Source organism: Podarcis bocagei, assembly GCF_964188305.1.
Source record: "Podarcis bocagei genome assembly, chromosome: 4".
NCBI lineage: Eukaryota > Metazoa > Chordata > Lepidosauria > Squamata > Lacertidae > Podarcis > Podarcis bocagei.
This window is the reverse complement of record NC_138128.1, coordinates 83,884,799-83,896,820: the sequence shown is the minus strand read 5'-3', so window position 1 is coordinate 83,896,820 and position 12,022 is coordinate 83,884,799. Positions and strand designations below refer to the sequence as shown.

General features: G+C 43.4%; 1 protein-coding gene across 6 annotated transcripts in view; it reads left to right on the top strand.

Annotated features, from left to right (window-relative positions):
* The window catches only part of RET (ret proto-oncogene), a 115,297-nt gene that overhangs the window by 90,043 nt on the left and 13,232 nt on the right, over positions 1-12,022 (top strand). For all 6 annotated transcript variants that reach the window (XM_081191295.1, XM_081191297.1, XM_081191296.1 and 3 more), the window contains 6 exons: positions 763-1,016; positions 5,743-5,890; positions 8,002-8,109; positions 10,873-11,087; positions 11,177-11,299; positions 11,726-11,796. In XM_081191295.1, the coding sequence (XP_081047421.1) occupies positions 763-1,016; positions 5,743-5,890; positions 8,002-8,109; positions 10,873-11,087; positions 11,177-11,299; positions 11,726-11,796 (919 nt within the window). The remainder of the gene's footprint in view (positions 1-762; positions 1,017-5,742; positions 5,891-8,001; positions 8,110-10,872; positions 11,088-11,176; positions 11,300-11,725; positions 11,797-12,022) is intronic.

Genomic DNA, 12,022 nt, shown 5'->3' with positions numbered 1-12,022 from the left:
GTTGTGGATTCTGGATTCCACATGCCGATGACTTACAGCTGGGATATGTGCTCTCCACAATACCCAAAAGCATCTCCCTGACTATACTGTAAAGTAGCACACATTGCATGAGTTGGGGGCAATTGTGTTGTGAGCTTCCTTGCCCCAAAGCTTTGTCAATGGCAGGCACTCATAAGATGCTGGCCGCAACTCATTTGTTAATAAAATCAGCTTCCAGAGGATGGGAAATTCCCTGTGGCCATGTACACTGATTGCACTATGGTAATAGCAGTAGTAATACAATATGGAGATAATTATTGTGATGTTTAGATTATCATTTTTAAATAGAGATGGAAATGAAGAAAGAGCAAGCACTTTTAATTTTCCAAGGACTCCCCCCCCCATTTAATGGCTGACATTATCCTTTAATTAACTCTTGATCAAAAGGGAGAGTAAAGAAAATTAAAGATTGAGTGAGATGGGACTGAGAAGAACTAAAGACAGAAGGTGTATCTCAAGCTACACAGTTGGCTTGATTTGGCAACACTGTTCAATGCAGCCTGCTGATTTTAGGGAGCAAGTATAGCAGCTTTTTAGCAACAGTAAAAGCTGCTTTAACATCTGAGAGTATGTTAGGTAGCTGATGTAGGTGTTCCTCTACTTCTCAAGTTGTTTTCTCCTAATACTTGCTTTCAATAGAGGTGCTTTAAATGTGATTGTTAATTGGCATGGAAAGAAAAAAATTGCGGCAAGTGCCATGACCAAATTATTCTTTATCCACAGAGCCATTGTGTGATTACATGTGCAAAACTGTGATTGCAGGAGGAGTCCTGCTATCCTTCATTATTTCAGTACTCCTTTCTTCCTACTTCATCCATCGCTATCACAAGAATTCTCCAAAGCCACCTATTGCTTCTGCAGAGATGACCTTCCGCCGCCCTGCCCAGTCATACCCCATAAGCTACTCATCGACAAATGTCCGTCGACCATCAATGGACTCTGAGAACCAGATGTCAGTAGACACGTTTAAAATACCTGTAAGTTTTTCCAGTTTTCAGCTACTTACCATTCGAGGCATATGGAGAATCAGCTTCTATTTACTACTGCTGATTTACCAAGTGTGCGGAAGAGTTCCTGCTTTACTCCCACCATTGTATTTATTTTTCAAATCCTTCTAACAGCTGCCACCTTGTATCTTTACTGTGTCTGCTGTTTACTAGAGCCTTAAATCTACATAGTAGCAGTGGTACTTTCAGTTTGGCATAAAACAAGCCAGGTTCACAATATAAGTAAATAAAAGCAACAAGTTGTTCTTTAAAGGGTAAAATAAGGTAAATATTATACCATACCCTCCAACATTTATTCCATGAAAATAGGGACATCCCATTCCATGATAATAATTTTACTGTTTATAACCCACACATCTTACTGGGTTGCCCCAGCCACTCTGAGCAGCTCCCAACATATATAAAAGCATTAATTGTTATTTTTTTTAAAAAACGTCCCTATACATCCTAAAGAAAAGTGGGACATTCCAGGATCAAATAAAAAACCAAGATGGCTTGTCTAAATCAGGGACGTCCTTAGAAAATAGGGACAACTTGGAGGGTCTGCTATACTTAAACCTGTTACTGTTTCTTGAAGATTTAGGTTTGCTCTAATAAAGGCTACTGTTACTTTAAGCGGTAGTTGCTTGTAAATATGGAAACTTACACAGAAGTGAAGGAGAGGAGGAGGGTGGAAGAGGAAAAACTGGCAGCAGGGAGAGAGGGGGAGCAGAAATGAATGGAAGGAAGAGAGAGGAAAGGCCCCTCTTCAAGAGATCAGTTCAGACCTCTGGCAGGAGTAATCTGTCTCTTTTCTGATAGTTGATAGCTGTCTTGGGCAGAGAGATATACAGAAGGGGGCAGAAAGAGTTAAGGGGGGCCCTACCTACAAGGGGCACTGGCCCCACCCACAGCTGGCATGCAGCTACCAACAATTTATCCCTTAATGCAGGGGGTGGGAATCCTATGCATAATGCTACTTATTAATGTAATTCGTTCAGTTTCCTTTCTTCGCGTATGGCCAATATTCATATGGCGTTTGAGATCTTGGAAAACAACTTGCTGCAAGTTTATCTGCCTGAAAATTAGACCCATATGAATAGAAAACGTTCCATTCAATTCTGTGGTTGTTCCACCTAATACAATAGCTTGTTTGTTAGTTGTACGTCCTTTGGTATGGAACCATAAATGACCGCTTGTTCTACTGGAATGAACAATTAGATTACAGTTAACTAGTCCCTCCAAAAGTCTGCAACTAATTATTTTAGCGTTTCCTAGCAACCTAGTTTGGCTGCTCCTCACTGTAGCTGTATCAGCCATACTAGTACAATACTAAAACCCGTTTGCTTGCTTGAGAAAATTTCAGCTTTTAAAAAGCCAAATGAATAGCAGTCTTTTTAAAAATAAAAAGATAGCTTGTGGTCATCATGGCCACCTGCCTTTATCCTGAGCTTTTGTTTTACTATGATTTGAGACTACATGTTTGCATACGTAGTTCTACTGACTAGGTCAGGAATGACCAAACTTGGGTTTTCCCGGCCCCCTTGCTATCCTTCCTGCATCATATTGGGGGTCTCAGTTGCTATGCACTGCTGCTTCCTACTTGGCAGACAAGCCTTTCGTTTGCCATGGGGAAGAAGGGTGACTGCAGAGAGCCTTACAACACACAGCCTGACACAGGGAAGGATTGCAGGGGCTGTGAGTGTCACATGCTGTACTTCCTCCTCTCCCATTTTCTAAAAAGTGGCCTCTCATCCCTTGGGGGGGCTCACTTCCAACAGCACTGACTTGGCTGAGCACCCTGTAAGAGAACCACATTCTGGTTTTGCACCAGTAACAGGCCACCCCTGAGGCCTCTGTGTCACTGCAAAGGCCTCTGAGATGACTTGTGTGTTACTAGCTGGAGGATGAAGTAAGATTTGGCACGTGACATTCTCCAGCCTTGCTTGCACATTGCAGGCTCCCTTTCCAGTCAGGTTCTTGAACCTGGCTAGACTTCTGTAGGTGCAGCCAATATACTGGGGTAGGAGAGCTGAAAATACCATATTGGCCCAAATATAAGCTGCACCTTTAAAATTGGAAGGGGGAAAAGAAAAAAATACCTGAATCTAAGCTGCTCCATTCCTTGCTGCTCCTGGCTGCATACCGTAAGGTCGTGAATATATAACGTTTCACGGTTGGAATTTGGGGAAAAAGTGAGGCTTATATTCAGGCCAATACGGTAATAACAATATATTTCACATCTGGTAACCAAGGCACCCCTTTGGTTTCAGACAGTACATGGGTTGTCAAGTCTAAAAAGCCCGGGACACAGAATTTTAGAGGCCTCTAGCAGCCATGGTGGCTCATTCACCAGAAGTAATGTATTTAGCTTTAACTTTGGAAGTGTATACTCGATTCTGACCAAACTAGGCCTACTGGTGTATATTTTGCTCTATGAGGCTTAGTTTGGTCAGAATTGAGTATGCACTTTCAGGGTTGGTGCTAAATGCATTGCTTCTAGTAAATGAGCCACCATAGCCACTGGCATTTGCCCTGGGCCACTGGAGTAGAATGAGGTAATAAATAAATAAATGTCACATAAAAATGAAGAGTAACATCAATAGTGGAAATATTCTTCAGACCCATATGCTACCTTAATTTGCACCAAATAATTTTATGGAATCTAGTTTATGAAATGATCACAGAGCCACAGGTTACCAACCTTAAAAGTCCCATTATAAGCTATGCAGAAAAAGCAGCCAAATTAATAATGCTCACTTAATGCCTAAGCAAAACAGAATTCTGTTTAAATGGTAATCTGGTGCATATACACGAAAGGACAGAGGGTGAAGGCTCAGTTCCAGGAACATTAAGCTCAATGTGGTTACTAGTGTCATAGCCTTAAAAATCCTTCTCTGCACAACGGGGAATCAATGTTGGAGGCATTTTGGGGAGCTTTTGCCAGTGAAACACTGTCTTTTTGTGCATCTCATTTGTCTCCCTAGGCTATATTTAGATGTTAGGGGATGGTACTTTCATGGAGGCAAGTATGCTGTTTGCTTTTGTTTCTCTGTTGGTTTATACAGTCATCACTGTTCTGTGACTGTCAAGCTTGATAGGTTCCCGAAACAGAAAGGCAATTGTTTGAGATGAATGGTTGAATTCTAAAACAAGCCTCCCTTCCCCTTTCGTTTCCTCAAGCTTATAAAGTGGGGAAATATTTTTACCCAAGAGCATTTACTTCTCATTTCTGGCAACACTGATGGCAGGAGCGCAGATAGTTTTCACCCTAATTGCCACCTATCATGTGCATATACTGGCTTCGTAGTTTTATAAAGGGCAACCGCACCTGGGAACTTCAGGGTTGGGAACTAGTCCAATAAATTTCCATGGATGTTTTTTGATCAGGCCTCAGAATCTTCTTCAGTGCAGAAGGAGTGTGTCACTTCAGCCACTGTGTTTGGCAAGCAGGGGGGGAAAAACCATTTGGGTTCGCCTGGTCTGGTATATATTATTGCTCTGCCAAAAGTTATCCTCTGTGGTTTTTTCAACCATTATCCATCAGTTTATAAGAAAAGAAAGTGAAGGTTGTCTCTAGCCCTGGGCAATATATCAATATGAGGAGTACAAGGAGCAGACTGTGAGGTCAGCTTCACTCATCAGTGTATCACTGGTGAAACCACCACCACTCCTGAGTCCCTCTGCTAGCGACTTTCTCCAGCGAGTGTTGTTAGCAGAGGGACTCAGGAGTGGTGACGGCTTCACCAGCGATATATCACGGAGTGAAACCGCCATCCCACTCTGCCCTCATACTGCACAGAGGGACAAAAAGGCTGCAATCTGCATCTTTTAACTGCTTGGCTGAGGAGTGTTCAGTTACCGCTCCCCTCAACTGAGCAGTTAAAGGCTCCCCCAGCCCAGCGCTGGCTCCCACGCAAGTGGGGAGAGCTCCGGGCATGGCTCTGCTGGGGATTGGGAGCCTTCTTGTGCCCCAGCTAAGCATACAAACAAGCTGCCTTGTCCCAGACTGCTAGGGGCTGGGGTGAAATCACCTCAGCTCCCATGATGAGAGCTGTGGCGATTTCACCAGGCGCCTGGCAGGCTGGCAGCAATGCAGCTTGTTTTTTCAACATCGGCAGGCCACGATGTTTGGCTGGTGATATACCGTGATGCTGAAAAGCTTATATCGCCCAGCCCCAGTGGACTCATTTTAAAGATATTGGGGGGCGGGCAGATTAAGGTGAAAGGAAGGGCTTCCTTTAAAACAAAATCAGTGAGTGTATTGCTCTCTGGCTCCCGGTAGCTCAGCATCCCCAGGTCCCTGTGCTTCAATTAAAGCCCAGGTATCTCCTCCCTTAGGGCTTTTTCAGATCAGGAAGCACAAACAGCCAAGGAAAGGGGAGAGTGCTGGAGAAATCTTTAATGGAAAGAAAAACGCACATACCACACTTGGCTAACTTGCAACAACCATAAGATAAGCTCAACCTTACACCCACTGTATTTTTTATTATTAGTATCTAAAATTACCTGCTAATGAGGCAGAAACTTCTTTTGCAAGGGAATAGAACTATTGGCAGATTAAAGAAGGTATTGGGGCCTTTCTTCCCCATTTGGCAGAGAGAGAAGGCAGGTTGGAAACAGTATCAGATGACCTGCAGTGGAAAGGAGAGGGAAGTGCCCCCATCATATGCTGTTACTCTTCTGTCTCATGAGATTTACTTTTCCTCTAACACAGGAAGATCCAAAGTGGGAATTTCCTCGGAAGAACCTGGTGCTTGGCAAAACGCTTGGAGAAGGAGAATTCGGGAAAGTCGTCAAGGCAACTGCTTTCAGGCTTAAGGGGAAGGCTGGCTATACTACTGTTGCAGTCAAAATGCTAAAAGGTACTTTTTCTGCAAGCGCCTGGAAATATCTGCAAATGATTTGGTAAATTATGACAGAGGTCCAGCTTGGAAGCAAAAAGCTGCCGGATCCCACATACATTCCAGCCGGATGTCCTAAAGCGTTCTATTTATATTCTGACATTTCCCCCTGTGCTTCATTGATGAGGGCAGTCACTTCCACGGGGCACAAGGACAACTTGACTTAGCTTGGCCAATGTAGCTCACTTAAATTGTCATCTCAACAGAGGCATTTCAAGAGCATTCTAAAAATGCTGCGCTTTTCAGCTTTAGCTGAACTCTTTCTTACAGATACTTTAGAGTACAGTATAAAAATAGCACCTCATTGTCACACATAAGATGCGAAAGAGCAACATGCTCACCAGATCTTTCTCTCTAACTATAGCTGCTCTATCGATATACAATGGCCAGATCTAGAGTATTTGGTTTGTCACAGCAGAGTGTGACAGAAGCGAAGCAGTAGCTTGGGAGGAAGGCCAGCTTGCCCATGGGTATGCCCATTGTTCCTTTTGCTCTCCTTCATCTGCCTTCCTTTTCCTGCATGCAGAATGGTCGGGAAACTCTTAGCTTAGATATGTCCAGAGTGAAGAGAGAACGCACTTGGCCTGGCGTGGGGCCACTTCCCCTTTCCCAAACACATTGGCATTGGGCTGCAGTATATCAGGGGAAGCAGTGATGGGTGAACCAAGGGAGATGAAAGGTCGTATTACCCATCTCTGCAAAGTAGTAATAACAATTTCAAGTTATGAAATGGTAGGGCTATTAAAAAGCTGAAGATCATCTAGTTGAGATATCTGTACCAGGCAGAATGTTATAAACCTCAAAGAGCAGTTAAGGCATTATTAGCCTCTTGTTGGCATCCATCTGTCTCGAGAGACAATGGGGTGTGCCTCCGAGGTGAAGTCAAACTGCTGGAGAATCACAGTGTCTGCTGGGGCTACAGAGATCGGTGACTCATAACTGTTGCCTCATGTGCTGTTTTTGCTGCGTTAGCAACACCAAAGTGACCTCTCAGGGGCGCAAGCTTGGGCAGTGTGTATGGAGGTCCTGGGCTGCCCAGATGAGAGCCTTGTTGATGTGGTCCAAAGGAAAGCATAGCAATACATTGGGCACCAGCTTGGCTGCCGGAGTTGCTAGAAGGTGGTTTACTGGACACCATCCAACCATCTTAAGGACTCCAAATTTGGGTAGAGTTTACTCCTTAGTCTTGTCTTCTCCCAAAGATGTCCTGCAAGGTAGCGGGACATTAACCTGTATCACCCAGTTAATATTGTGACCAAGCAGGAGCTAGCTATCATCATGCCTACAGTGCAAAGAGGAAGTTTCAGATACCTTAATTCTCAGCATCTGCTTCCAGGTTCCACTGAGTATGCAGTAACAGTGTCCGTCCCCCCAAGAACAAGGGGATATTAGCAACAGACCTGACTTTTTGGTGCTGAATCATCTGCAAAATATTACTGTAAGAGGAGCAGTTTCAGTTAGATTTCTTCTTTAATGTTCTCAAGTGGTTCTCACTGTTTCTCTTTGCCACCACATCGCAGCAAGTTTTTCAGGCAAGATACTCAAAGCCATCAAAGAATACAGGAGCAGTTTGGCCTGCATTTGTTCCCTACCTGCTACAGCTTCCTTTGCAATAGAGTGATTAGAAGGTTAGGGCTGAGACATGAGGGGTTGTTATGGCAACCCAACTGTTAAAGGTGGGTGTCAGTTAGAGAATCTAGTGGAGCAAGTGTTTTCAAGATAATTTAAGATTCTTTCATGAAAATAAACAAGCCTGATTCACTTCATGCCTCTCAGTACCCTCTTCTCTGGATTGGAAGAGGCTAATTTCTTCCACGTGGGTAGAAATCAAGGAAGCACTTTCAGGCTTTCTATACATTATTCATTTAAGGCATTTTAAACCTGCTCTTCAGCTGAAAAAGGCTCCCAGAGTGGTTTACATGAATAATTAAAACAAGGAACACCTTGCCCCTAATTTGTTTAAGATGTTTATTTGCAACCAGTAAGTGCCAGTAGTATGTCAGTATTTCAATATTATGGGAATAGTGTTTGTAATTAATATATGGTATTTCTTCCATTGCCCTGTTCTGCAGAAAATGCTTCCCAAAGCGAGCTGAGAGATCTGCATTCAGAGTTCAATCTTTTGAAACAGGTCAACCATCCACATGTCATTAAACTCTATGGAGCTTGCAGCCAAGATGGTAAGTGAGAGTCACACGTTATACAAGTGGGGACCATTTTAGGCATGTCCAATTTAGGATGACTGCTGACGCACGGGTCCTTTTGGACCTGGAGGAATGCGGTAGGACAGGGGCAGGGTGGGCTTATGCGCATTCTGTTGATGTGCGCTGTGACCTGGAGCGCAAGCCCCATGGAAATGGGGAGTTGCCTGTATATAAAATAAGAGACGGTATGTAATCCCCAGAGTGCCGCAAGAGAAATACAAGCTTGGCACAGTCAATCAATCAGTTTTTCAGTCCTGTGCCCCAAAGTATCCATCAGCAGAGGAGGCTGCCTTTTATTTCTGCTGTGGCACTTTCACTGCTCTGGTCATTCCTACTTCCAAACATATTCCACTGGGGGCCTGTTTTTGGGCCCTACCTTCGCATTGGATGTGATTGATTTTCTGGTGAAAAGATCAACAGAAATCTGGGCTAAGGAGGCGGCTTGCAGAATCACCGGGCTTTATGGGACAAAGGTGCTGACGTCTTAGATATTGAAATACTCCCATTACATGTGTATTAGTCAGCTAAAATGGTAGTATCTGCGGCCACCTGCTTTGGACATGACAGGGACACTTTCACAGTGATAGGTACAATCCAGCAAAACAAGTAAGAAACACACATACACCTTACTGATAACTTTTTGGATTTGGTCAATTACCGTATTGGCCCAAATATAAGCCACACTCAAATATAAGCCGCACCTTTAAAATTGGAGGGGGAGGGGAAGGGGAAAAAACCCTGAATATAAGCTGTTCCCTTCCTTGCTGCTCCTGGCTGCATGCTAGGTGGGTGGGTGGGAGGTGCACTGTCATTGCTGGAGGCCTTTCCTGTTCCTCGCTCTCTCGCTTCCTGGCCTTGGGGGAGAGGACGGGGGACTACACATGGGGTGGGCGCTGCTTTGCTGCGTTCCTGGCTGCATACCATAAGGTCGTGAATATAAGCCACACTTAAAATTTTCATGGTCGGAATTTGGGGGGAAAGTGAGGCTTATATTCAGGTCAATACAGTAAGTGACAGATGCTTAGTTTAGAAATAATATTCCATAGGACGGTGCAATAAAACAGCCAGAGGGGGAATTATTAGTCTGGTAACTTAGGCATTCATTTCAATAGATCTGATGGCAATTGTTGTTGCATAGCAACAGTCTCACATTTGAAGGGGAACTGTGCCTTAAGGGACTGGCTTGTGATTTGTTATACTGCCATACTGAAGTTGGTTGATTTGTGCAGCCATATATTCAGCAGCACCCCCAGTTTCTGAACTTGCTAATCAGCCACATTCATTATATGTTTCCATATGGCACAATTTATAAGAATTTCATTTGTGGCTGACGGCATGTGGGGAAGGTTTTTGTCGTCTCCAAAGCCCTGGGAGCAGGATTCCATAGGAGTCCCTGGGGTCAGAGTTTTAGTGCCCTGCTTAGCATCTTGTCCCTCCTATGGCTAGCACAAGCAAGATAAATTACACAAAGTCTATGCAGATGTATTTAATTCGAATAATGTATACAGGCTGCAGCATCCTGCTTTTGTGTATATAAAATTTGGATTCATTTGGCCTGGAATTTCAGGGTGTTGTTATTTTTAAATCAGAGAAGACACAAAGCCCTGCCTAACAAAGATAAATACAGAGCTAGGTTTTAAGGTTGGTGAATGAGTAAAATTGATACAAGCTTCGCACTCTCTTGTTAGCCTGGTACAATAGGGGAGAATGCTAGGAATCCTGCTGTTTCTGGTTTGGATGCTTATATTCTCTACATTCTGTTAAAGCTGGGATAGGAGAGCTTTGAACCTCCAGGCCTCTGTGTTCAATATTGTAGCATGGGGGAAAGCATTCATGTGGGTGGCTGTGATGAGGCAAAGCTTGCTAATGGACTGAAATGTCAGGATCTTTTCTGCAGGAATCTATACTTGAGAGCTTTAACAAACCACTGTAATTAGTGTGCAGGGAGCACAAGATACTGTGAGGATTACCACAGGCTGCAGAAAATAATGTTCATACCTTAAACTGAGTGCTTTTGATTGGTTTCTCTGCACAGACCAATTTGCATAGAAATCTTCCTTAAACATTCCATAAAACCAAGGAAACATCACAATTTATCTGTCCGACTTTGGAAGAAATGCAGCGTAACACAATTGATTGCTTTTCAATTACCTGTCTCCATGGTGGGAGAACACTTCTGAACATAAGAATTCACCTTATAGCACTGGGTTTTGTTGTGCTCTTTTTCATAGAGAAGTTTATACAGTGGTAACTCGGGTTAAGAACTTAATTTGTTCTGGAGGTCTGTTCTTAACCTGAAACTGTTCTTAACCTGAAGCACCACTTTAGCTAATGGGGCCTCCTGCTGCCGCTGCGCCGCCGGAGCACGATTTCTGTTCTCATCCTGAAGCAAAGTTCTTAACCTGAGGTACTATTTCTGGGTTAGCGGAGTCTGTAACCTGAAGCGTCTGCAACCTGAAGCATATGTAACCTGAGGTACCACTGTATATTCAGATTTGCTTGATATGCATAATTTAGGCTGTAGTGCTGCAAGGGAGTAAGACCCGTGGATCTTAGTGGGACTTAAGTCTGAGTAAGCATGCCTAGGACTAGACTGTTAAAATAGGTAACAAAATTAAATGGGTTTTTTGGGGTGCAGGTGTTTGTTTGTTTTTAAGTACAAGGTGTATAAATCTTGCTGATATGCTGCTTTACTAATTATTGAGAACAATCATTTTTATGTATCTTTTTATGCCTCAGGGCCTTTGTACTTAATAGTCGAATATGCTAAATATGGCTCCTTGAGGAGTTTTCTGAGGGAAAGCCGGAAAGTTGGGCCCAGCTATATGGGGAGTGATGCCAACAGGAATTCCAGCTACCTGGACAATCCGGACGAGCGAGCCTTAACCATGGGTGACCTGATCTCGTTTGCATGGCAGATATCTCGTGGAATGCAGTACCTTGCTGAAATGAAGGTATGGCGTCCCTCATTCTCACCCTCTCTTTGCAGCCTTCCAAGTAAGCATACATGACAGCTAAACATCTTTCTTTCTTTTCCCCAAAGCTTGTACATCGTGATTTAGCAGCCAGAAATGTCTTAGTAGCCGAAGGGCGTAAGATGAAGATTTCTGACTTCGGTTTGTCACGAGATGTTTATGAGGAGGACTCTTACGTCAAGAGGAGCAAGGTATAAACACAGTCACTGGCAGCCTGGGATTGATAAATTGATAAGGAAACTATACACATTAGTAAGAGAACTTCTGGACACACACATTGAAACATGTCTAGCAGGACTCATCAGTGCACAAACTTTTGTGTGCCTTGAGATTGTAAAAAGGAACAGCTAATATAGGTTGTGTAAAACCTGTGTATGTAGCCTTCTGTTTTTGATCTTGTGCAAGCTATTTACTTTCAATCCAAGGGTTTTCCCGGTGCATCCATGTTTTGCTGTAATCCATATGAATGAAATGCACATTTTCTGATAAAAGGCATATGAGACTACTTGACAACATGCATGTTAAATGTGACAAAAGTGAAATGAAAACAAATGTGACATGAGAAGCAGTGCTAAACAGAACTTGCAAGCAGTAATAGTTCTTTATTTTCCTGCCAGGGTCGGATACCTGTGAAGTGGATGGCAATTGAATCTCTCTTTGATCACATCTACACAACACAAAGTGATGTGTAAGTCTATGTATTTATGTTCCCTGTCATGCAACTTTGTCTTTGTACTCATGCTGTGCCAGAACACCTCAGGCTGAAGAGGCCATCTGCTCTAAAGCCCTACTGTAGAAAACAGAGTAAGTTGTAGCAGGCTGGATAGTCAGCTTCTCAACCACAAGATACCCAGCATCTCCTGCAAGGAGGAGATTAAACCTTAGCTAGCAGTACCTCAAGGTTTGTTTAACAA